At 41.5% G+C, this 26,597-nt stretch overlaps 1 protein-coding gene across 7 annotated transcripts in view; it reads left to right on the top strand.

Moving 5' to 3' along the window:
* Positions 1–26,597, top strand: part of TNRC6A (trinucleotide repeat containing adaptor 6A) — a 51,604-nt gene that overhangs the window by 18,304 nt on the left and 6,703 nt on the right. For 3 of the 7 annotated variants that reach the window (XM_059716622.1, XM_059716623.1, XM_006268414.4), the window contains 12 exons: positions 2,724–3,065; positions 7,840–7,887; positions 14,053–16,650; positions 17,579–17,743; positions 18,433–18,608; positions 18,845–18,925; positions 19,347–19,398; positions 20,822–20,964; positions 21,632–21,769; positions 22,870–22,998; positions 23,099–23,176; positions 23,436–23,646. In XM_059716622.1, the coding sequence (XP_059572605.1) occupies positions 2,724–3,065; positions 7,840–7,887; positions 14,053–16,650; positions 17,579–17,743; positions 18,433–18,608; positions 18,845–18,925; positions 19,347–19,398; positions 20,822–20,964; positions 21,632–21,769; positions 22,870–22,998; positions 23,099–23,176; positions 23,436–23,646 (4,161 nt within the window). Of the gene's footprint in view, positions 1–2,723; positions 3,066–7,839; positions 7,888–14,052; positions 16,651–17,578; positions 17,744–18,432; positions 18,609–18,844; positions 18,926–19,346; positions 19,399–20,821; positions 20,965–21,315; positions 21,463–21,631; positions 21,770–22,869; positions 22,999–23,098; positions 23,177–23,435; positions 23,647–26,597 lie in introns of all 7 variants that reach the window. The other 4 variants (XM_059716628.1, XM_059716624.1, XM_059716627.1 and 1 more) reach the window with 3 other exon arrangements.

Here is a 26,597-nt window from a genome sequence, read left to right on the forward strand (position 1 = left end):
GTTCTTTCTGAATCTTTGTGTGTCGTCTCCGATTCCTTTCTAATCTTGCTACTGCTTGTCTTGAAAATTAGGGGGAATGCATTGCAAGGCTGTTAACCCAGTTGTCTTTCTACTTTAGGGTGCCGTAGAACAAAATGCTGATGTGCAAAACGGGTTTGTGTTTGTTTTGTTTGTCCAAACCCTCGTTAAACCAGGGAACGAGATGATAACGGCTCCCTGGGATTTGGAGGGGGAGTTCAGGTTTACGCTAGCCATATTGTAGCATTTAAATGTTAAAGTGAGAGAGTGAGGGTTTAAACTTCAGCGAAGTTGCTGATCACAAAATGCGCAAATGGACAGAATAAATTGTGTGGTTTTTAAACTTTCCGTGACACTTGAGAAATCATTGTTTGGGGCCTAAAAACATCTATGCTTGATTAAATTGAAAAATCACACATTTTAAATTCTGCTTTAGAGCTTGTTTGATTTGTAGGTAGGAAGTAGAAAGTGTCTTAAGCTAAAATGTTTTGCCTGCATATTGGTTGTATTTTATTTAATTGCCAGTTTTTCTACAAAGAATAATATTTTATCTATCAAGGAAACGTGTATAGACTAGATAAGACCTATGCCTTTTTATACTGTTTAGCAAAGTATATGTTCATATTATAGTTATTTAGGGTTTATTTAGCGAATTGGAACATATTTACTTGTAGTCTGTCACTTACAATTAACCAATTAATTTAGGTATCCAGGAAATAGTTTAATTTGATAACAAGCAAAGCTAAAAATGTTGCTTCCTTCCTGTGCTAGTGCAGAGGGACTTTTCCTAACTCTCTTTTCACCTCTCCTGTAATATATTGTGTGTGCGGGTACACAAAGGATATTGAGTGAACCAATAATGAGTTATGTTGAGCGCCAATAAGAAAGTCTGTGCCAGATTAAAAAAAAAAAAGTCTCTGCAGCATAGATTTTTATAATCTAAATAGGAGGGCAGCAAAAAAAACGTTACATTCCTTGTACGACGTGCCCAGAAATGGATTTATTAACAAGTAATGCAATTCAGTATTTTCTGCAAATAATGTCTTGGCACAGTGTCGGTAGACTGTGCAGGAAGTAGGTTGACATCCTTGTATAGCTGTCAACATGCCCTAGATCAAAGTTTTTATGTCCTTTTAACTGCAAAAAATTAGCCAGTATGAACAGTTGCATCAGAGTGTATTGATAACATGTACTTACTAGTGAAGAGTTAAATAAAAACAAATCATGAATGGTGAAGTCCCAAAGTTGAATTGGTAAGATGGACTGTAGTAATATGTGGGTACTGAGTATTAAAATCTGCAATAATTATCCCATTTGTGTTAGATGTTGTATTTCCCTTGTAACATTTTTGAAACAGTTAAAACTTCCCTGTTATATCATTTTAGAAGGCATTTTGTTTAGAAGTTAAAGCGCAAAGGCAGGGGAAATGGATGGATGCATGTTCAAAACATTTGAAGACATTGAATTGCATTTATACAGATCATATGGATTTGATCATGGGTTATTCCTGCAGTATTGCATGTGTGCATCTGAAACATTGTTCAGAGCTGAATTCAGTGGTTTACCAAAATAAGTAACAACTTCCATCAGCCGAGTTGAATATTGCTAGTCATTTTATCCAGCTTATCGGTTTATCTAATTACGTGTGATATCTTCTCTTGCCATGCTCCTGTGCATTAAATTGACTTATGTTTTGGCCATCCCTCTGCCTAAATCTGTCCCTCTCCATTCAGCTGTGAAATAGAGTAGAAGTGGGTCACTGCTGTGGCAGAGCAGTGGAAGATGGTGGTATTGTGGCGTGTGCATGTTTGTAATCAGCTGAAATAAATAGCGTACTCCCTTTCTCTGCCCTTGAAACTCATACCAAGGGTCTATATTTGTTAGTGGACCACTGAAGAAAACACGCTACTTTGCATGTCCCTTGCATGCAAGAATTTTTTTCTTAGGGTTTTGTCACATCATTTCATAGCCAAGCCAAGTGGGGGATTTAGCCACAGAGGTCCATTAATTTACAGGGAAGTCATGTTGTGGGGCTAAATCCATTGGTCAACTTTCAAAATCTCACCCTAAGCGCAATTTTCTTTGCTGGTTATTTTAGCAAAGAAAACCGAAAACAGAACAATTTGGCCTCAGTGTAAGATGGACCTGATGATACCAGGTGTCTCATACAGTAACAACTCTGGCAGAGTTGTTTCAAACCATTTCTTGTGGGGTGGGGGGGATGTCTGAAAATAGTTGCTGCAAAGTATTAGCTTGTTTTTTTTCCCCCCCAAAATCAACCACCTTACACTGTTTGTATGCATTAAAGGCCAGGCCCAAGGAAACGTATGTGTGCTTCCTTTTATCTGGTTGCTGTGTTCCTGATCAGGAGCTGCGGGGAGTGAACAAAGATAGAATAGCAGGCACTGCAACTGCCTCTTCCTTGCTCTGTCTGGGTTTGGTGTCTATACAGGCACATGACATCCACCGATTCTGTGACTTCAGCTATGTGGTAACGTGGCCAGTGTCGAGTCTAGGAAAGGTAATTTGGACTTTCGGCTGGATGCTGATGTGCACATAGCAGAGCTTGTAATAGGAGAGGAGTTGCACCTTTCCCTAAAAGTTTACAAATAGCCCAGAATATTTGTTTCTTGTGCTGTCTTTGGATTTGAAAACTTGCACCAGTGACTGATTTTCTTCACCTTTTTTATTTTGGGGGGGGGCAGTGCCAGAACAAACAAAGACCAGTGTAAGCCAGCCTCAGCCTGTCACCTCCAACGGCACTTCCACAACAACCAGCACTAATAATAATGCCAAGCGGGCCACAGCCAACAATCAGCAGCAGCAGCAGCAGACCTTGCCTCGATACCCTCCTCGTGAAGTACCACCACGATTTCGACACCAGGAACAGAAACAGCTTCTGAAGCGAGGTCAGCAGTTACCGGTCATAGCTGCAAACCTGGGATCTGCTCCTAAAGTATTAAACAGCCAGTCAGGAGGTAGCACTGTTGCAAATAAACAGCCAGCGACCAACGGCGAAGTGCCGAACAGCAGCAAAAAACAGCCAGGTGAGAGATGGGGTGTCTTATTTAACTTCAGTGAAGTTATTTCTTTGCTAACTATATTATAATGTTTCTAAATGTGAACAGCATGGTGTATGTTTTAAGTGAAAGAAATAGCATAGTGTGCCAGTTAAGTGATAATTTGAAAAGATGGTCTTCTGTGATCACTTCCTACTAGCTGAAATGTGGATAATTCACAGTTCATCTTTAAAGCACTGACTCCACACTTGTTTGTATTCTGTAGATGCTTATACACTTTGAATCGCCTGGATCAGCAGTTCCCAAACTCTGACAGATTGCACACCACCAATTTAAAATGATACAACCTTAAGTACCACCAGCAAATTTTTGTCATATAAAGTAATTAAAATTAATCTGTTAACGCGTATCACTGACATGTTGCCCACAGATGGGGAACCGCTGGCTTAAATTTCACTTTTAGTGATTTGGTCAGCAAGTTCACAATAGAAGGAACCCGTGGGCGTGTGTGAAGACTTCTCTGAGGAGCGGTGGTTTGGATAGCTGTGCACCACCTCTAGGGCTAGCTGACCAGTTTCCTATTTCAGAGCAGGGTTATGAACCTGGATGTGTTGCTCAGAAAATCCAAAATTGATATTCTGATGTAAGGGTTGAGATTTGGTGAAGTGCCAAACTTGTTCATCCACCCCAAGGATTGTGGACTTCCGGAGGAGCTTGGCCTCATGAGCTTTTATCTTCATCTGTGGGTTCAGAACCTTTTTGTCTTTTTACCTATGTTGGCTTGATATACCTTTTCTTGCAACAACTTTGTAATAAGTTCCATACATCGGATGTGTAAAGCTTACACTTTAACAGCTAATTTTCGGACGCTTCTAGTAAGATAAAGGTAATGTATTCCTGCCTGAAAAGAAATAACTCCTTTTCCAGAGATCTAACTTATTGAAACAAAACATGATATTCTTCGACAATCAACCATCATCTTTCCCTTTAAATGTTTGGGTTTCTTGTGCTAGTATTTGCAGCTGCATTTAGGGGTTGTTTATTTTTTTTTCACTTTTTTGGAAGTACTTGTGATGCACCATGCATGCTTGATATGAGCAAAACTGTTTTTATCTGAGGCACTGATATTTCTTACCATTCTTAGTATTTCCAGAGATCATTGGTGTGTGCCACCATAGTGGATATGACCCAGAGAGGTCCAGTGCACAATAGTTGCTTTCTTCTTAGAAGAATTCTTAGGGAAAGCTCAGTACTTTAGATGTAGAGATCATTGATCTAATCACAGATTCATCTGCTGTGGTCACATAATCAAGAAAATAATAACATATCTTAACTTGAAGGTAAACAGTTAAAGAAGCTTCTCTCAAATACTCTGCAAATAAATACCTTTAATAGCATAAATGGAAACCTTGTTACAATGTTCAGTAAATATTATGTTTTTTAAACTACTAGTATCTTTTTTTTACAAATCTGGGTATTAGTTTTTAAATGGTGATTATTCTCTTCAGCTTCTCTTTAGTCCTGATTTTTCTTATAGCCAGGTTTTAAAATAAAAATGTTAGTACTTTTTTTCTAATTCTTTAAAGACAAAATTTTGTTCTCTGAAGAGCTGGTCTATGTTAGTCAAGTCACTTAGCATGTCAGGTAGTCATCCAAAGATGGATTCACTTGTAACCTATTAAACAACCTCTCTAACTGTAAACTCTTCCAGGATTTCATTTGCACACTAGCTTGCAAAGCCACTTGTTTTTCTCCTGATGCAGTTGCTGATGGGATTGCCACTTGAGGAAAATGTTGATGTGTAATTCCGTGGGATTTTGCACTCCTTCCCTCTTCCCATGTTGGGTACCCTTGGTGTGGTTTTGTGGCCTAGTAATCTCCATTTCTGCTCTCATCCCTTCCTAAGGGGTTGAGTTATTGCTTTGTTGGTGGTTCTGCTCTTTGAATCAGCTCATAAATCTGTGTCCCTTTGGGTCTCTGTCCATACAGTAACTAGAAGGTAAGGAAACTTTTTAAAGAAGGGAGAGTAATCATGGCATCCTGGAAAATCTTCTATTGCTGGAACAGTGTAAATGAGCCATTCAAGTCCATTACTGGGCCATCGGTCCCATTGTACTGTGCCCAAATTATCTTTAGGTATGCCAGGCAAGGTGGTCCAAGAGCTGCCACAGAAGACTGGGAGATCAGGGTCCTACACCCATCTGCGACTCGTGCCTTTTGGTGCCCAAAGGCTCCATTTTCGTGTATAAAATAGGAAGCATGTTTGTTCCAAAAGAGTATTAGGAGTTGTTTGTAACCTGGTTTGAGATGTGTAGGTGAGGCGATATACTAAGTTTTTATGACTTCTTGCATTTCCACAGGGGTAGGGACTCCAAGAACTGTTTGGATTATACCTAAGAAGTATCTTATCATTATGGACAACAATAACTTAGTGTAGAGCATTCTCTGGGGGTGGCCATAGATTGGCAGAATATAAAATGCATTTGAAGATGTGTCTTGGTGCTGTCATCTGAAGAGAAGTGATGTAAATAATCTCATTTTGCCTTCCTTGTCCTTATTTCTTCCTTATCCACCAGAACAACCTTGGGCATCCTACGAGGGGTCGGTATCCCAGCATTTAATTCCTAAAACTTTCTGTTCTTTTAATTCGCATCCTTTTGATTTTTATAAGAGCACCACTGTGCAGATATGCGGCGCTACAATGAATTTTGCATTTTCAACATCAGATATATAGGAAAGTCAAAAGCTTCAGAGTGGAAACTTGTGTTAGGACAGGATTGTCAAAATTCTGAATCTAGAGGTCTCGACAGATCTTCTGCATCCAGAATACAGGTTGGTTGCGAGTTACTCCTAGAGGCAGGCTTGCGTGTGTTATTCCCCAGCTCAGCCACAATGTGAACTTAAAATACATCCGTGTCTGCCTTCCCACTGGATAGTAAACATAGGGGTGCTCCCCCCCGTGTCCGTGGAGGAGCGAGCTACCTCGCATTTACAGCAGGATAAGTGCGTGTACGCAGGCTTGCTAAAGTGTCACTGATGGACATGAAATTCAAACCCAAGCTGGTCTCTCAGTAACTTGTTCGTGTGCCCGTATCCTTTGGCACTGTGTAAAGGGCAGGGGGGGCTGATGTAAGTATTCTGGATTGGGGGCCCTTGATAATGCACGTTCTACAAAAAAGACTGCTTCTTGCCAGTTATCCTGTAGGTCCCCATTATTCCACGTGGAAAGCTTACTTAACTTCCTTCTAGGTGTGAAGCCCAAATGAGGATGGTCCCAGTAACCATGCGAGTAGGTGCGTTTCTTCTTTGTAGAACATTTGAATCCTTTTTCTTCAAGCCTTAGTCTTTCTAGCGAAGCTCAGGAGGCTGAGGCCCAGCAGTGTTGTTCCACGAGTGACTGTTGGAGAAATTAGTTTACAGGCAGCTCTGTATCAGAAATTGTCCACACCAGCTTAAATGGTTTCATTTATTAAAGTGTCTCCCTTGCAGATTTCATGAGGTGGATATTTCAATTGCATCTATTCACTGTTCTCTTCTTCCTGTTGCATCTAGTCTTTTATCTTGACCATCTGGAAGATCTTGATTTGCTTGTAGTCTAAGTCAGAATGGCAAGGACTTTGCATTGAGCATTTAGTAGCCAAGCTAGCGTATATGGCTGTTAATATAGCCCAGTTTTTAAAAACATCATTGTTAAGCAGCACTTCCATAGGTAGAGCACAGATCAGAAGCTGTTAGGTTCCTGGCTTCAATCCAGGCTGAGTTACTTTGATTCTTTGTCTGACCTTGGGCACTTCTCATCTTATCCTTGTACCTCTGACCAAAGCTGCTGTAAAATTGTATTAAAACAGGAGCCTGCAGAAGCAAAAGATGCTGCATGTGACTTGCACTTTTTTTTGTTAAATTACCCAGAAAGGGGGTTCAGATTTGAAAGGTCTCGGTAAGAATGGGCCACACGCTAATTTGCGAGGCCTTTGAAGTTTCAGGTATAATAGATCTGAAAGAACAAATAACAATGGATATAAAACTATTAGGCAGTTTGATTTGCAAATACTGTCGATAGGCTGTACTCATCTGAAGGAAACAGAAGTTTGCAAAAGTACAACGTTCAGAAGCTTGTCTTGCTTTAGGCCTGTGCAGAACAAACCTGGCCTATTTTTAGAGGCCTATTTTTAGAGGCTGAAGCTAATAAGCCAAGAAGCAAAAGAATTAGCAGATACACATATAAAAACAAGGATTTCAAGGAAATGGGAAGGGGGTTGTGGTTACTTGTTTTATGGCGAGACTTTGGTTTGGGCCTTCTTCAACATCCAGAATTTTTCCTGTAGTTTAGTGAGTCTAAGAAGGGCAGTTTAGGTTTTAATGACAGAAAACTACCTCTGAAGTTCAACTTTTAGAAATCAAACTTTTTTTCAAAATAAGGTGCATTTCTGAATAGCTAGTTTTCAATAAAACATCAAGTTTTATAGCAACCAAGTAGCAATGGAGACATTGAGCACAAGTGAAATGCCAAATTACTGAATTCTGCATATGTAGTGCTCTCATGGCAGGTTATTTAAAAAAAAAAGAATTTTTTTGTTACAAGTACATTTCAACTTGTTTTTTACTGCTTTTAAAATTGGATGAGAGTTCATAACTCGCAATCCGCACCATCTGTTGAAGGCGAATGTTTGCCCTTTTGACATGAACATCTTTTTTTCTCAGAGATGCTAATAAATAGTTCTAAAATAATTGAATACTTCTAGGGAAAGGCTATCAAAGGAATACTTCAATAACAATTCTGTGATTTCTTGCTTTTTCATAGGCATGCCTCCCATTCGGGACTTGGTCAGCCACTCCCCTAACCAGTCAGGTGACGCATACCTCTTTCAATCTCCTGTTTGTTTTGCACTACGTGTGTTTGTAAAAGTTCCATATTTCACACATTCATTTCTTTAATTATTATTATTTTTGTTGTTTGGTGGTTTGTCTGAATGGTGATGTGGTTGCCTGACTTAAAACACACGTTCTTTATTTGTTCAATTGCATAATATAATTGTAATATTATACCAAAGCTAATACTAACTATACCTGACACTTTAAAGCATCATGCAGCCCATGCCAGCTGCAGAGTGGGAATACGTGCTCTGTGAAATGTAGACCTTTAATGTGCAATCATCTTTATGAACTTAATATTTAAATTCATGTTCTATAAAAAGAAATTGGTGTCTCTGGATGGTATGAATTTTAATAATCTGTAAAAACCTGCATTTTATATCAAAAACTCTGACAGCTGGGAGGAAAGGCTCATTTTTGGTAATTATGGCCTCTTCCTGTTTTGGAAGCCTGACATGTCTGTGTATAATTATGCTTGTAGTAAAACGATGTGCTGTTTACCCAGGAAAATGCAAGTATTCTTCAGAATCTGAATTGTATTGCAAGTGCTTTGGAACCCCCATGGTTTGTATGAAAAAGGTGTGAAGGATTCAAAAACATGAAGAGGAGCAGCCAGAAACTATTCTCTCTTTCCTTATCTCCCTAGCAACCAGAATACCCTTTACTTCTCTCCAAGGTGAAAAGCAAAATCCATTGACATCCGAGGTTCTGCAGCACCTCCCCTTGCTCCCTTCTCCACCATAGACAAACTAATATTTAATTTCCCTAAATGCAGTCATTCAAAGAACAAAGTCTGAATGTTTTTACTAAAGTCTCCTTTTTTTGCTTGATAACTAAACTGACTAGTCTTTTTCTGTGAAAAATAGAAAGGGGTGGGGAGCAAACCAGATGACTGCTGTATAAAATACACTTTATAAAAGTGGAGAGGGAGCTCAGAGCCAAGTTACTCCTTTCATTTATTTGTGTGATAGTCCTATAGTTAACATAGATAGGGCTGTCCAGTTTATTTGGCCCTGCTGCCTGGATCCAGATCATGTGGAGCCCACCTTCCATGGCAAGGTGGCAGCAGGCTCCAGAACCCAGGGGTCAAACCTGCCATTGCTCATCTTTTCCCCTGCCTCCCTTATTCACCCCCTGCCAGCACAGCAGTCTGGCACTGCGCGGGCTGCAGTTTAACACCCCCATGGGCTGCTGCTTGGACAGCCTTGGTTTAACTAACCCGTAAGAGCTTGCTTCTTCAAGATCTTTACATTTAGTTTCAGGCATTTAACATGGACAGTTTTTTAAGAGAGGTTTTCTTACGTTGGAAGTCAGAGACCCCGTGTATCAAGGGAAGAGACTTTTGAATTCTGTTTGCATCAAAGCGTGCCCCATGTATGAAGACTTATATGGACCCTCTGCATTCTGTGCTTGCTTATCATTGTATACTGTTCATGAACTGTGTACTGCCTCTAAACCAGGGCTCCACAACTTCGACTTGTAAGATGGCATGCAAGGGTCCTGATCCTCGTTGCAGCAGCGCAGCCCCTGCCCGTTCCCTGAGGCACGCATGCCAAGCACAGTGCCTTTCTGTGCCATGCTCTGGCATGCATGCCGGGGGTCACCTACCCCTGCTCTGAACTGTGGGGGACAGGTGTAACCAGAAAAACCTGTCTCCACTGAAGAGTTTTGCTCCTGTACAAACTCTAAGAAGTTGTGTTTCTTTCAAGCTGTCATCTTAATCTCTTTACTGGCCCCTGTCCCTTGCACCCAGCTCAGGTACAGCCTGAGATTTTTTTCCCTCGTTCTTTCACAGTGTTATGAATATCAAACCATATCTATGTCCTTGAGCTGTTACTTGGTTTAAAACAGTTTGTCTTGATACCTCACCTGAGCTCTTAAGTTTTTCCTGAACAAACTCTTTGGCATTATTTCATAAAAACAGATTTTCTAGTCCTGTGTAGAGGAGGAGAGTTATGTTCTCAGACATTCATGCAGACTTATTAGACCAAACTTGGCCTCATGCCTGAGGGATGAAGTTTCAGTTTTAAGATTTTGATGCCATTGCTCTACTTCACCCGTTAGGATTTTAAAATAAGTTGCTAAGAGCAATTCTCTAAAATTATGTCAATGCGAAATGCCTTCCTCTTGAGTCTTGTCCCTCCTGGGAGGGGAAAATTTGTTACTGGAAATTCCCTGAGCATTTACTTTGATTTTTTCCCCCTCTCATTCCCTGGGGGACACCTTTTTAAATTGATTCAGGATTTCTGTCCTCCTGAGTTTTCTTCAGTTTGAGCCTCCTCAGAGCCTACCAGATCACTCCTTTCTGTTTAACACTCAGTGTGGGCCCTTCTATATCCGTGCAGCTACTATGGCCCTTGATTCCTATAACTTCTGCTCTCAAAATCTTGCGCGATGTTAGTAGTCTGACTTCTCTGGCCATCAGGATCACTGAAGCTTAAGTAATAGTTTATATTCTAAGCTTTCCGTCATCCTGCATGGTAACGCCGCGTGACTCTAGATCAGTGAGAGCCAACCCTCTTGGCAGGAGTGCCGCAAATTAGCCCCAAAGCCTCCCCAAGTGCCACTTCAGTCCCCTTCCCATGTGTGATTTGCTGCTCTGCTTTCTGCTCCGTGACCCATCTGCTGCTGTGCTGCCGGTCCCCTCTCTCTTCTACCACATGCAAATAAAATGAATACCAAAAATAAAGACATTGAACAGATAGATACCCTCATAGACATAACTTCTCTCAAGTGTCCATGCTAATTGAGACTTTTCTTTTTGGGTGGTTGTTGTAGTTCAGTAACATAAAACCAAGAAATGCACGTTGCATAGTTATTTGTGGCTGTGGAGCAGGTTCAGATACTTTTCATAGACTGTCTAGGTTTTCTGTTGCCTCTCCGTGCATTCTGTAACCCTTTAAAAACACAAACCTTTACCATCAGTACAGTTTTTATCCCTTTTGGCATTTTGTCAGGCTTTTAGACGGATACTTCTCTCCAGGGTAGTCAGTCCATGGTGTTCACAGGTGATGTTAAGACACATTTTGAGGTTCATGCGAACTGTTACGGAAAGCCTTTTGCTGAGTAATTCTTGCCTACTTTTGTGCTTGCTATTGATAGGATTAACTGTTGCCTAAAAATATACCTGTAGACATGATGATTTGTGCTACATTGTGTTGTAAATTAAGTAACTCGATGTACTTCTGGTCAAATAGTTTCAGCTGGGTCACTTGAGTTGCTTCTGAGCCATAAAGCTATTGATTTTAATTTTTTTTTTTTGCAAAGATTTCAGCTCAGTTCTGGCATTCAATATACTGGAAGGGGGAACTATCAAGGAAGTCAATGTACATATAAATATTAAACTGAACTTCTTTCCTTTGGTCTTCAGTGGCTGTCCCTGTGAATTAGAAAATAACTTTGCCATCTAGATGAAAACCTCTCTAAATAAAAAAAACTTCACGTGTGAGATTTTGGGTTGTTTCAGTACATACAGAGTGGTGCTTGCCTGCAGTAACTGCACTGTCATCTTTTTACTCATTAGATTGTGCTACTATGAATATATATATTTTTAGATATTGAATTCAGTTGTCTTTGCACTAATCCCTCTTTTATATGATCTATTTTATGGTATTAGGTAAAGGTTTCAAGGTTTGGCATTTTTTAATTTTATTATAGTATATGTTTTCATTACAGTGGTCCTTCTAATTGTATTAGAAGTAGGGCAATATTGAAAACCATTGTTCCAGAATCCGTTCATTGACAGATTGTCCTGTTGGAAATCTTAATTTCAGTTCCTTTGAATTTCTGATTTTTTGGGGGAAAGGGGGGGGCGGGAGCATGACTCTTTTGCCCTTGTTCTGCGGTGTTTCAGCCTAAAAGTTCCAGTGAAAAGAGGCTCTTGCCTTCCTGTGTCTTGCAGCATTATCAAGGCTGCAGACAGTGACATAAATGTTGGCAGAGTGGTGCCGAATGAGCTCTTTACTTTATCAGTCATTCTGGAGTTCAGGCTTCTGTTTTGTTAAAAGGAATCTGACCCAAGATTCATGTTTCGGTTTTCTGGCAGTCCATAAGGTACAGTTCAAACGAGAAGAGCCCATACATTTAATATCACTATTTTTAAAAAGTAACCATCTTTCTAAATGTCTTTAGAACATAATAATCTTGCAACAGATGGGTGGTATCTTAGTAACAGGAGAGTACATGGCCCTTGGTTTTAATTCTAGGTGTTAATAGGTACAGTTCCTGGAGATGCTCAGATACAGTAATCAAATCAACATAACAGTCCATTCAGATGCAAGGTGCCATTGCATATGTTGCTAAAAATGTAAAATGCACTTAAACCAAATGTGAGACGGCAGAAGCGAGTGAGCTTTGCGCTCAATACGCAGCCATTCTCCCCTGGGATTATATTTTACCTGCTTCGTCAGATGCTATTCATACTCTGGTTCCTTAACCAAAAATAACTATACAAAACTAATCATAGCATCTGAGGAAGAGGGCTGTTGCCTACAAGAGCTCATGCCTTTCTGAACCATTAGTCTCTAAGAAGCCGTGCATGTAAATACAGTTGCATCTTATTAAATGCACAAGTAGTGTGTGCCCCCTTATGCAGACTGTTCCAGTCGTGGTTGTAGAAAAATTAGTGTTTGTCTAGCTGGTTTGTGTAATTCTGCCATACAGATTTGCTTTTTTAAACAAAAAAAAACTTTTTTATACCAGTTGAAGTAGTTGTCAAGCACACTAGGTAACTGGTGATTAGATCCATAAACTTTTAATGTTCTAAGCAAAAGCATTAGCTCTGATGGTTAGCAAAGCCTGTAAGTAAATAAAGAAATAATCTGTTTAAAAAAAATAAAATAAAGCAAAGTAGTTGTTACTTCTAATGGAAAGAAACACATTTTCATGTGTATAAAATATTTAAGAATGTACATTGTTATCTCTGTCCCTGTTAATAGAAACATTAAGCCAATTAACCAGTCAGAATTCAGGTTTCAGTATTTTGTTTGCTTAATACTGTGTTCACATTGTAGCATCGTCTTCCCATGTAGCTGTCCTGCTGTCTTACCCTTCCACGTTATGTACAGTAAGCTACACACAATTCTCACCAAATGCTATTTTTAAGAGGAAGGTTTTTTCTAACCATGTCAAACCTGACAGTGAAACAAAAGTTCAAGTCTCTATAACAGATAACGAAGGGTGGCAGGTAGCACATTTCAGACATGATTCTGCCTTTGGCAAGACTAGTATTTGGTGCTTTAATGGAACGTGACCACTTATTTTAAAGCGCCTTAATGTGCATAGAGCCTATTGTGACAAGTTTGTAAATGGATGGAGAATTCCTTCTCAGTTTATGCATGGAGTTGGCTTGGTGGAGTGCATTTGTAATTACTCTTATTTTGTTTCTATAGGTCTAGATTGAGCCATGATATGTGGGTTCTTTTAACTCCTATAGCAGTGAACCTCACAGGGAAAGGACTTGATCCTCTTTTGCTCTGTTCATCATAATTTTGAGCATCTCAGTTGAGTCCTATCAAGCTTTTTTTCAAAGCAAATGATCTTAGGTTCAGTTCCAGAGACAACTAAACTTTTTCTCAATAAACTGCTTCCTCCTTAAATCTTACCTCTGCCTTGCGTTTTCAAAGTGACTTCTTGTAATATGCTTCCTAATTCTGTGTATGTGGGTTGAAGTACAGAAGTATGTGTCTTGATTTCACATCCCTTGTCTTTTAATGATGTTTATCGTAGTAGTACAGATTAACTTCCTGTTTGGCCCTGACATGGTACTTTTCAGGCTACCTCTTCTCAAAGTTTACCCAGGTGTTGGTTTTTGTTACTGTATTTTTCATACAGTACTCTACATCTGCACAAGAAAACATATGAAAACACCGTGTGTAATCAGAAGCCCTACTTGAATTCTGGGCATATGGAGTATTTAGCACTTTTAAGTACATGCAGAAATGCCTATTAATATCATTGCGAAGGGTCCTGCAAAGTAGTCTTTGTGAATGTTGCTGTATTAAGATGTCTTCATAACATCCAGTGACTCTAGTTTTAACACTCTTTGCAATGTAGAAGCTGCCTCTCACTTGGCATTTTTCTGCTCGCCTGTGTGTGTAACTGAAGTAACATTGGGTTTTCCTTTCCTTTTTTTTTTTTTTAGATCTGAACCACAGTGGTCTAGGATCTCATTATGACAATTCTCACTGGGGACCCGTCTCTACAAATAGTGACTCCAGCACAAACTGGGACAAAGTTATTGTAGACGGCTCTGACAAAGAAGCATGGCCATCAATCACTGGCAGTGACCCAGAGTTGGCATCAGAATGTATGGACACTGACTCTGCCTCTAGCTCTGGGTCGGAGAGAAACCTCGTTATAATGGCTTCAGGGAGCACAGGTGGTGAAAATGATGGTATTCGGAACGGCATTGGACATGGTTCTCAAAATAAGTTTGTGGTTGGTAGCAACAGCAATAATGTGGGCAATGGAAGTATTAATGGGCCGTGGGGTTTGTCCCATGGATCCATAATAAGCACATGTCAAGTTTCTGTGGATGCTCCTGACAGCAAATCTGAAAGTAGCAACAATAGAATGAATGCTTGGGGCACCATAAACTCTTCATCAAATGGAGGGTTAAATCCAAGCACTTTGAATTCAAATGGCAACCATGGTGCCTGGCCAGTATTGGAGAACAATGGACACGCCCTGAAAGGGTCTGTAGGGAATGGTAATTCTGGCACAAATATTCAGTGCAGTACCATAGGTCAGATATCTAATAATCAGAGTATTAACTCTAAAGTGGGTGGTTCAGCCCATGGTTCCTGGGGAAGCCTTCAGGAAAATGGTGATTCTGAAGTAAATGGTACAAGGAAAGTTTCATTCAGTGGGCAACCTCAAAACCTTAACACTGAAATGAATGGACCAAATAACACTACTAACTTTATGACCTCTAGTTTACCAAACTCTGCTGGTTCGATGCAGATTAACGAACTGCCTAATAATACAGGGCACGGGGCCTGGCGCATGAGCACAATGAATCATTCTCAGATTCAGGCCTCTCCAGTTACAAATGGCACTTCCATTTCTCATCTTAGCAATGGTGAGGCAAAAAATGGGGGTTCTTATGGTACTACATGGGGTGCCTATGGTTCCAATTACTCTGGAGACAAATGTTCAGGCCCAAACAGCCAAGCTAATGGTGACACTGTGAATGCAACTCTAATGCAGCCGGGCAGCAGTGGGCCTGGCAGCACCAATTATCAAATGAATGGGAATAAAGGAGGAGGGGTATGGGAGGCAGGGACAGTCAGCTCCCAAAATCTGCCATGGGGAAGTGGAAACGGTGCGAGTGCCGGAGGAAGTCGAAGAGGATGGGGCAACCCTGCACAAAACACTGGCACTAACATTTCAAACGGGGAATGGAATAAACTGCCTAGCAATCAGCATTCCAATGAGAGTGTAAGTGGAAACAGTAGGAAGTTTACAAATGGATGGAAATCTACTGAGGAGGATGACATTAAAGTTAATAGCCAGAGTTCTGCTGCGCCGCAGATAGCGGAGCAGAGCAACGTATGGGCCAAAACAGGTAGTGGGGATAGTGAAGGTAGCGCAGAGAGCACTGCGTGTCACGAAGAGAGATTAACTGCGGACGGGCAGAACCGAGAGAGAAGAAAAGTTGACCAGCATGCATTACTCCAAAGTATTGTGAACAGAACTGACTTGGATCCGCGTGTCCTTTCCAACTCGGGTTGGGGACAGACTCCAATCAAACAGAACACTGCCTGGGATACCGAAACGTCGCCAAGAGGTGAAAGAAAGACTGACAATGGGACAGAGGCCTGGGGAGGCTCTGTGACACAGACTTCCAGCTCAGGGGGGTGTGTGGATAGACCTAGTACTAATAGTAATGATACCTCATCTGTATCAGGGTGGGGAGATCCAAAGTCTGCTACAAAGTGGGGAGACTCCAAAGGGTCTAACAGCCAAGGGGGGTGGGAAGAGGATTCTGCTGCTACAGTAATGGTCAAGAGCAATCAATCATGGGGAAGTGGCAAAGAGGACAAGTCGTCTTGGAATGATGCACAGAAGATCAAACAGGGATGGGGAGATGGACAGAAAGCCAGCCAAGGCTGGGGGATTTCTGCCAGCGATAGCTGGGGGGAAAATGCACGAAACAACCATTGGGGTGAGGCTAAGAAATCAAGTTCAGGAGGTAGCGACAGTGACAGATCAGTGTCTGGTTGGAACGAGCCTGGGAAATCAAATTCTGTTACTTGGGGAGGTAGCAATGCAAACCCAAATAATTCTTCAGGATGGGATGAGCCTGCAAAGTCTAATCAGAGCCAGGGCTGGGGAGAACCCCCCAAATCCAATCAGCCTCCAGGTTGGGGGGATTCATCAAAGCCAATCAACTCTCCAGACTGGAACAAGCAACAAGATGTTGGATCTTGGGGAGCACCGTCTGCCCCCAGTAAACCGCCAGGGTCAGGCTGGTTGGGTGGACCGATGCCAACTCCAGCCAAGGAAGACGAACCCACAGGATGGGAGGAGCCATCCCCAGAGTCAATACGCCGTAAAATGGAGATTGATGATGGGACTTCTGCTTGGGGTGATCCAAGCAAATACAACTACAAAAATGTGAATATGTGGAATAAAAATGTCCCAAATGGTAGCAGCAGTTCAGACCAGCAAGCACAGGTACATCAGCAGCTACTGCCTTCAAGTGCCATGTCCAGCAAGGAGAGCAGCAGTGGTTCTGGTAAGACCTACCTTTATGCAGACTTGGGCATTCTCACTCTTGAAATGTTTTTTCTAAGGGCCTTTCTGGGGAACTAGCCCTTAAGGTTTGGGGGAGAGGGTGGTGTTGTCAGGGAGAACAAACCATGAGCAATTAGACTTGCAGCGTTTAGATTTCAGTAGGAAGAATCTGTCTTTAGAGTAAGCAGTGAGGCTGCTTTGCTCTCTTTAGGTGGCTTTGGGTATGGAAGAATTAATCATAATAATATCCCAAAAGGGAAAGTCTTGTGCTTTACCTGTGGTTCTAGATTAATTCATTTCTGTTGTGGCAGAAAAGCTTAATGTTCTCAAAGTAATAGGGAATAGAGTGGTGGGGAAAGCTGTTGCAAGGCTCTGTTGCAGGCTCAGGGATTTACTTGGGTCCTTTAATACACAATTTTGTGCCTTCTGTATCTTCCTACCTATGATGAAGGTACTTGCCTCCTGTGAGCAGCAGTGCAAATCCATTTAAATTGTGGAAACGGTTGTGCCTGGGAACAGAAACTGACCTTCTAGATTGGGGGTATGGGGTTGTTTCTTAACTAGAAGAGCATGCATGATATATTTAAGTGGGCAAACGCCTCTGGTTCAGTTTCAGCTCGGAGCAAACTGTCCACAATGAGGAATAGCTTAAATTTGAAACACAGCTTTTTTTCTTTGGGTAGAGTTTTCTCAAAATGAAGTTACGGAAATCAAAATGGAACGTCTCTTTACATACTGGGAGTGAGATCTTTTAGATGTTTTCCATATGAGGAATCCTATTGCTGCAGTGTGGTGTTGATGTAAAACATGCATTAGTCTTGTTTACAGAACTGTTCTCTATATGTTACGGTCGTAAAGAACTCCTCAGTGTTTTACATAATGTTTTAAGGCTTGTTAAACTCACCAATAACTCGTACTGCTTTAAAAAGGATGGGGAGAGCCTCCTGCTCCAGCCACTACTGTAGATAATGGAACGTCAGCGTGGGGTAAACCCATGGATACTGGTACTAGCTGGGGAGAACCTATCAGCGATGCAGCGGGCACCTCTGGCTGGGGAAATGCTTCTCTTGGTCAACAGGCTTCTAGTAAACCTGGTATGTGCTTTTGTGGCTTCTTTGAATATTGGTATATGGTCGCTGTGAAACGAGAGATGCTGATCGAGGGGTGTGTGAATCCAAATACAAAAATGCTCGCATCTTGATGTGCGTATAAATACAGAAGGTAGTTTTGCACCAAATGTACTACTTCTGTCGTATGACTGTCACCAGTTTTTGTTGTGGGAGACGCAGTCAGTTACAGTTTAGCAGTTTGCTTAAATAGTGACCTGAATTTTTTTTTTTAAAGTGCTGCTGATGGATTTTTGTTGTTGTTATTGCCCTTGGCAGATGTTACACTTATTGCACTTTATATTCAAGTATGGCTTGACAAACTGTAACAAGGCAGATGTTGAACCAGTTTATCCCTGGACTAAAAAGGGTGGATTAGCAACAAAAAATTGCTCGTTGAGGAAGTATCCTGCAGTAATTTCAATGTGACCAGTTGCCATGCTATGATTTCTTACATGGTACTGACATATAACGTGCAACAAATGCAACTTCTGCCAGGGGCCTTAATGATGGTTCTCTTTGAGCTCCCTGGACCTATAAGATCTGGAAGAGAGTAGATTCTAGCATATGTCGCAGTTAATAATATGGTTCAGCCAGAAAATGGGTTGTAGTCTGGCGGCCTTCAAATTGGCTTTCATTGAGGGCTCTTAATGATCAACTTTTCTCTTTAAAACCAGGGCCTAAATCTATGCAAGATAGCTGGTGCGGAGATGACATGCCATTGACAGGCAGTCGTCAGACCAGCTGGGAGGAAGAGGAGGATGTAGAGATTGGAATGTGGAACAGCAATTCATCACAAGAAGTTAACCCATCTTTAAATTGGCCACCATACATGAAAAAAATGGCTACAAAGGTAATTCAGAATTGATGCAGTTCCTAGCGGCCCCTCGCACAGGAGCTGTTCTATTTGGGGGGGGTACTTAATTTGTGTGTCCCAAAAGTGCATCAGGATGGAGGGCTCTGCTGAGGGCAGTGCCGTAGGAATACGCAGGCAGCTTAGTCCTTGCTCTTAGAAAGAAGCTTGTGGTGTGAGCAACTCGTTGGTGATCACGTTTCAAGCATCGCAGTAACCTTTTTTTTGTTTTTAAGGGAACAATGAAAGGTGGAAATAAGCAAGACGAAACATGGATACATCCCTTCATTAAGCAATTCACGAGCCTCAGTTTTTCAGTAAGTGTTGTATCTTTCTCCATCTTGATTAAAATGCTGATTGAAGAGCCCAGTAGTGTTCTGCAGTCTGATCTGAGCTGTCGGTTCTTTTTTCCGTAATTTCTGTTTCTCCTTCCCTATCCGGTTCAGTGTCAGAAAACTGTTGCCTGCTCGAAGACTTCTATTATAAGCATTACTGAATTCTAATTCCAGTAGCTTTTACTGATCCTTGGTGTGTGTTTTGTGAAGATATCCATCTTCACCTGTGCATTGGGTGGGGAAATGATAGAAAAACTCCTTTTAAAATCACACTTGCTTTGTCCAAGGTTTGATTTTATTCTTTTTTCTTGCAGGATTCAGTTGAGATACTTACTGTATACGGATCTCCTTATTTTAGTTTTAATAAAGGTTTTTATTAAACTGATTCATTTTATTACTTCAGAGAGAATCGCCAGAAGAAACCATACAGAGCAATAAGCCGGATATGTCTGGAGGTGAGCATAGGGGGATTTAGTCTGGTTTTATCCGTTAAAAATGCTTTTTTTAATTTGCTGCTCTGGGGGAATGAGAACTGTTTTAGCAACTCAGGAAAGGATGCAAAGGGCCTGATTCTGTAAACTGGCATATGCTTGACCCATTCCGTTGATGGCAGCAGGATTTCTCCCGTGCATAAGTGTTGGCGCAGGAGGTTAATGGGAGCCATTTGTCTGGGTACTTCCCTGATGAAATGTTTTGCTTTTGGAAGGGGTGGTGGTTTCTGATGCAATACTGTGTTAATGTTATTCCAAGGAGCAACGCGTTTAGCTGTTCCAAGAGGTTAAACTTCAATAACTATCCAAGATAATCTTGTCGAAATGTATTTAGTGTTAGTAAAATGTCAGTAGTGAATGACCAATTATATGGAGCTGGCCTAAACTCAGTAAGGTTGAGTGTTTTCCCTACATACATTTTTCAAATACATAGGATTAATTTGGAAAAGCTTTATAGTAGAAGGATGTGTTTAAAAAAAAAAATATATATATATAAAAATAAAACTGCCACGTACCTATTACATGATTGATCAGTCTTTGCAGAGTTTGTTTAGAGTTGCATATAGTTTCATAGTTGTTAGGGGCTGGAAGGGACCTATTGTTAGCTTTGGACCATATTTTAAATGGTTTAAAGTAGACTTCTTAAAAACCTAGATCTACATTAAAATCATAAAGCATGTCAGGCTCTTACTGAGATTTAAACCTTTTCTACAGAATAACTTGCCTAGTTCTGCAGATGTTACAGAGAAACAAATGGAATAAGTAAGTTTTATTGGGCAAGCTAAAAGAGGAAGAAGTAGACAGCAAAAAATAAATTACATTTTTAAAACTTTTTATATTACAATAAACCAATGGGGTTATTAGCGTACACAGATTTCTTAATTATCTTTAACTTACCACTGGTTTTTTAAAGGATTTTTTTTTGTGACTGAATGAAGTACCTATTAAAAGATCTTTTGAGCTTTTCCTTTCCAAGTAAAAGGGTTGTGGAATATAACTCTGTAAATGCCAGGAAACCGTTTATTTCTAGCATTAAGAGTGTGTGGCTAAGATCAAGAAATCCAGGCTTCACATCTTGAAATCCTTGCCTTGCTCATCACAAAAATGGTGAAGTTAGTTTTATGTGAGATCCAGTAAAATGAATTGCTAGAATTTAGAAGCAGTACTATCGCAGTCTCTCGAACTGAGTTGTCATATCATCATGTGCCTTTAAGGCAAAATGGAAATAAGAAAATGTTTGCATTATTTTACATTATTTAAAATTATCTGTTTTTAGCCCTGTTTGATCCGCTTTTTTAAAGTATGTGCTTATTTACAGGTGACGTCTTGAGGAACAAAGTGGGCTCTTCAGCTTCATAGCTCTTTTTTCTTCTTCTTCACCCAACAGGAGTATTGCTGGATAAACGAATGGAGATGGATAAACCTGGCCTGAACGTTGGAGATTACAATCGAGTGATAGGGAAAGGCCCCGGTTCTCGTCCTCAGATTTCCAAAGAGTCTTCCATGGATCGCAGTCCTTATTTTGATAAGGTTAGTGTCTGCTTGGTTAACATTTCCAAACACTTCTTCAACTTGTACAGCGTTCTGTAGTTCTGATCTATGTGTCTCATAGCTTTCTACATGTGATGTAGAGATTAGTATTAATCCATGAGACGTGTGTTTGTCCTTTTAACTTACCAGTAAATGATGCTAAGCGTTTTATATAGCACTCTTCGTCTACTTGCTGTGCGGATAACACTAACCTGATCTTTTTTGTTTTCTGCCCGTTTCCTGCTGATGCTGGACTGTCATGTGACTCTTCCCTTCTGTTCCTGGCAATGGTTTCTCCCTTCTGCTTGCTTGCTGGCTGGTTGTTGCACATCTGTTTGTCTGTCCAATCAGGATGGCATTGTAGCAGACGAGTCCCAAAACTTGCAGTTTATGTCCAATCAAAACATGAAGCTTCCCCCTTCAAATAGTGCACTACCTAACCAAGCCCTGGGCTCTCTAGCAGGGCTGGGTATGCAAAACTTGAATTCTGTTAGACAGGTAAGGGCCTGCGCATATCCTTGGCATGTTACTTGATGAGAGCGTTTTATGCCTGTTGAATAACATCTTGGCTACTGTTTTGGTTGACATGAGGTTAACTTCTAATTCAGAGGGGCGGGAGAAGCAGTGAAGGAGGGGTATTGCCACTAACTTCCACTTCCTTTTCCAGAATGGCAATCCCAGTATGTTTGGTGTTGGTAACATAGCAGCACAGCCCAGGAGCATGCAGCAGCCTCCAGCACAACCTCTTAATTCATCTCAGCCTAACCCACGTGCTCAAGTGCCTCCTCCATTACTATCCCCTCAGGTAATTCAGTACCCAGCAAATGCTCTCACTGAGTGCCAGGCTCTCGCTTTCAGTCACCTTCAGCTTTCTGGTGTGTTGCATGGGGAGAGAGATCTTCTAGATCAAGGAGGGAACGTGTTAGAGTTTGGAGCAAGTTCTGTTCATCTCTTGAATGGCTTCCTTTGGGGAAGAAAAGTACCCGAGCAGTCCTTCCAGTTGGGATGATGAACTTGAAATTTGGGATTAAATAGATTCGTGGTAAACACCTCTTCCTTTGCTGGACCTGGGGAAACGCTCTTAAAACCATTAAGGAATAAGGATGCAGGGAAGAAGATGAATTATAAGAGGACTCCTGCAATGGGAAGGTGGGGATGGAGGGTGACAGGTTGGCCTGCACACATGGAGAGCTCTAAGCACACACTTTTTCTATTAAGTGGTCTAGCAAAATTTTTTCCTGAATCTTTCCATTGCATTACTAGCAATCTATACCCCCCACCAATGTACCTTAGTCTCCCCTAGTTGGGGAAGGTGATCCGAGTCCAGTCCTAGGATCCTTGTCTGCTCCTCTTGAAGGGGCTACAGAGTTTGTTAAACGCTGCATATGTATGTCTGTGAAGTGCAGTTAGGAGTGTAGACTGAGAGGCACTGAGGCCACCAGGAAGTACAGTTGTCTTTCCTTGATTTATTTTTCCCTTAAAGAAATCTGCACATGGCAACATTCCTCAATTACAAGTTGCTATCTGTAGTCTCTTCAGTTTGTTTTTAATAAATAGGTATCAGGCTTTGCATGTAAGTGGGTACCATGAAGAAAACAGGATGTGCAGCACAGCTGGGGAAAACATGATTTAAGGGTCCAAGAGTGTTTTTAATTTGTTTGTTTTTTGTCTTCACCTCGCAAAAGCATAATGCTACCTAAGTATTCATTTCTGAGTTTACTAGCATTACTGTTTGATTAGCTGCATTTATTATCATTTCTTGCGGGGAAGCTTATTTGGCATGTTCAGTCTTCAGAGCGTTGCTGACCAAAGGTGGTTCTGTGCAATTGCCCATCTACTACTTTTTTTGTTAACCTCGATGTTCGTTTGTCAAACTCCTTAATGGTCACATGGTTCATTTGATAGGTTCCAGTATCATTACTGAAGTATGCACCAAACAACGGTGGCCTGAGTGCACTTTTTGGCGCACAGCAGGCAGCCATGTTGAACCAACTATCCCAGTTAAACCAGCTCTCTCAGATCTCCCAGTTACAAGTAAGCAGAACAAACCAGTTTCTCTATTTCCAATCTTAAAACCTGTTTAGAAGCCTTATACCTGATCCCTGACCCTTCGTGAAAATATTGTGTCTCCTAGCGGTTGTTGGCTCAGCAGCAGAAAGTGCAGAATCAGAGAAGCATGCCTTCTGGTGGGCGTCAACAGCAGGAGCAGCAGGTACTGTCAGAAATGAAAGCTTCCTTCTGTTAGTTCAAGCTGTGTTGCTGATCTTAGAATATAATTATAACAAGGAATTTACAAGTTCATGTGGTGATTTCCACAGTGTTTGGACCACAGATAAGATTGCACTTTAATCGTAGTGGTGGGTTTTCTTCCGTTACTATGTGAAGGCGAACGCATTGGTGTTGTTAATTGTTCTCACGAAGGGTGGTTTCCACTCCGCCATTTAGTTCATGAATGCTCTGGGTTTTTTCAGGGTCGATCACTTAGTATGCAGCAACAGATGATGCAGCAGTCTCGTCAGCTTGATCCAAACCTGTTGATGAAGCAGCAGACTCCACCGTCTCAGCAACAGACACTCCATCAGTCGAGCATGAAATCTTTCTTTGAGAATGTCATACCCCATGCTACTCCTGAGCTGCAGAAAGGGCCATCACCAATAAATGCATTCAGCAGCTTCCCAATAGGTGGGTTTCTCTGGGTGACTGCACTGCAGTCATCAGGTGCTTGTGGTGTCATGGGATGCACAGCCTTCTCTTTTGTCACTGTTTGGGTTTTCCCTTATTGGAATGACACTGATGTAATCTTGTTAGCACTTCCTTAATAAGAGCAGCAGCTTGCTCTCCTTTTCTTGTTTGCTCAGTCCTCTGTTTAGTAAAATTCACCCACCAAGAAACTCAGGCCATTTCCAAAGGTGAAAAAGTCTGTATGATAGCACAGAATGCTTCATGTTCTTGTAGAGTGCTTTCTCCTTGTGTTTCTTATCCTGTGGGTTTGGAGCTGCTGATACTAAAGCCTAACTGAAGTCATGACTGGTGGACCTCAAAGGACTGTGCAAGGAACCCATATGAAAGGTGTTTCTTTGATCATCAACTCCAGACTCGGAAGTTGTTGTAGATAATGCCAAATACAGCTTAGTTGTGGATGCTTGTCCAACTTCTTTAATGGTGTCATGAATGTTTAGCTCTTTAAAGAATGGTTGGACCTTAACAAATGCAATGTGTCCTTTTTCTCTTCCCCTTTTTTCCGACATTTCCAGGCTTCTATCCAATTTCCACTTCAGAAATTCCAGGCTTGTATATTTTCTCCTTTCTTAGGTCCCTTTTTATTGCTCTTTTTTTCACTTCTTCCTAGAGTTGTAATTCCTCTTGCTCTCCTTCCCTATTCCTGGTTCCTTTCCCTTTACGTTCGCTTTTCTCCCACATCTCTCCCTCCCTGCCACTTGTGCTGGGCTAGTCACCTTGCGTTCTTCTTTCCTTGCTCTGTAGACAAATTGGTTGATTTATTTATTTTTTTTAAGATGCTGCTGCCGAGATCCCTGTGCTTAGCAGTGGAGTGGTGCAGAGCCAGTGGATCAGTGCAGACCGTGCTGCTCAGCTGCATGTGGCATACCAGAACTTTGCTCGTGGCCAGTTTGTAATTGAGGCTACTGCTTAATAGCTGCTGCTGCTGCCGCTGCTGCCTCGTGCCTAGATCCTGCTTTCTGGTAGCTAGTTCAAAAGAGGATCTATAACAACAATGTTCACACGTGATCATTAATAATTCCACAGGACTTTTTGCAAAAATAGGAATATTAGCCATGCCCTGCCAAGTTTCAGTTTTGACACACTTCCTGCGTAGATTGGTAGCATACAAAGCAGGACTCTTTGTCCATGTGTATTAGCTGAGTAAAGTAATCCACGGTTTACAAGGTACATCTCTGTTCAGCAGAAACTTGGTGTCTATTGTGCACATAAGCATGGGAGCTGGAGCCTGTTACCTTATTAAGACTGATTCTTTGGCTGTGAATGTCTTTTTACTGCTTGAAGTCCCTGGTGTTATAAGACCAAATCTGAAATGCTTTGGTGATCAGATGTGAAAAATGGCTGCGTGACTAGCTAATCCAGACCGTGGACTGAGGATGAAATGTATCCCTTGCTGCAGAAAGACCAAATAAGGGGCTTTTTGCATGAAAGTGCATAAGGGATGGAATCCACATCGTTAATTAGCCGCAGTAGCTCCAGTGTGTGGCCTTTCTGATGCCCTCTGGGAAGGTTCACGTGGCCTCCTCTGCACTAACTAACATCTTTAGAGCTGGTGTCAGGGATGCAGAGATCTCCGATTCAGTGGCATTTCTCACAACTCCTTGCAAGAAGCATTTAGCAAGGAACCTTGGATAGCAGTCAGGGACTGAAATAATTGTACTATTCTTTCTTCTTTCAACCATTGACAGTCAAGTCAAACAACCAAAGAATCATGGACATTGCTTCTGTCCAACATGGAGGTAGCAAAATGGTAGCTGTGAGGTTCCCTAAAGAGTGCCACGAGTGGTGACAGCCTGTCTGGCATCACCGTCTCCTCTTGTCTGTATAAAGAGAGCTTATATAGGGCAGCAGAAGCTGGCCTGGGAGAAGAGTAGTGTCAGAATACAGCAGGTCGTAGAATAGCAGTAAAACTTGGACAGTCCTTTGACTCCTTTGGGTGGCGTTTTCAGAAATTACTAAAGAGCCATTTGCAGGAATGAAGCACACTGTAAATCAGTAAAGATTTGACAGCAAAATGCTGCTTCAGGCTTGAGAATTCTTTGCAATGGGATTTGCAGCTTCTGCCACTTTGCTTGCCACAAGCAGGATCTCCTGCAGACAGACTGAGCTGGCTACCATCAGCTTCTGTCCACAGTTCAAAACCTTAAGGACCCGGAGCGAGTGCAGGAATGCCAGAGTCAATACTTGTTCGTTGAGCTTGAGGATGAAATACTGGATTCCCATATGAGAGTTACAGCAGCAGTCCAGATAGTTCCTGTGTCTTTGCCGTGGGATGCTGTTGGTCCTCCTAACTCCCTGCTGGTTTAATGTTTAAAAATCCCATCTGATTCCACAGCGCAGACCAATCTCACTTTTCCGCTTGTCCGGAGTCAGGGTTAATGTTCTGTGGCAACAGGATGTGTGTAAATAAGAAGTAAAGGCAGCTTTGTGCAAAGTACTCGTGGATATCTGTAACGTGCAGTCGAGCTGTCCAGTGGGTGTCCTGTTGAATGGCTCAGTCAGGCATGGAAATGCGTCTAGGGGCAGAAAGCAAGTGTAACTCGTACTGAATGCGGACCCCCATGGACCGTCTCTGAGGTGTCTTGTGATTGAATGTGGTTTTTCAAGCTATGCCACCAGTGCTTTGCTACACAGATGAGATCAACGCTATTTACCAAAAGCTAAATCTTCAGGGCTTGGAGAACCTTGAAAGAAATCAGGACCTTGACTTGCAGCTGCACACTTGGGCGCTGATCTGAGATCAATATTTTAAACGCAGGGCTTCTTTCTTAATGTTTACTTCAGATTTTATTTGTTTTTTGATGTCTTACCCAGTTTCTTCGATGGCTTTTTCTGCTGGCATTTTTGCATGAAGGCCTCAGCTGAGGGCTCCAGGTGCTGGCACTGCTTTGCTT

Source organism: Alligator mississippiensis, chromosome 13 (assembly GCF_030867095.1).
Source record: "Alligator mississippiensis isolate rAllMis1 chromosome 13, rAllMis1, whole genome shotgun sequence".
In the NCBI taxonomy this organism is placed as follows: Eukaryota; Metazoa; Chordata; order Crocodylia; family Alligatoridae; genus Alligator; species Alligator mississippiensis.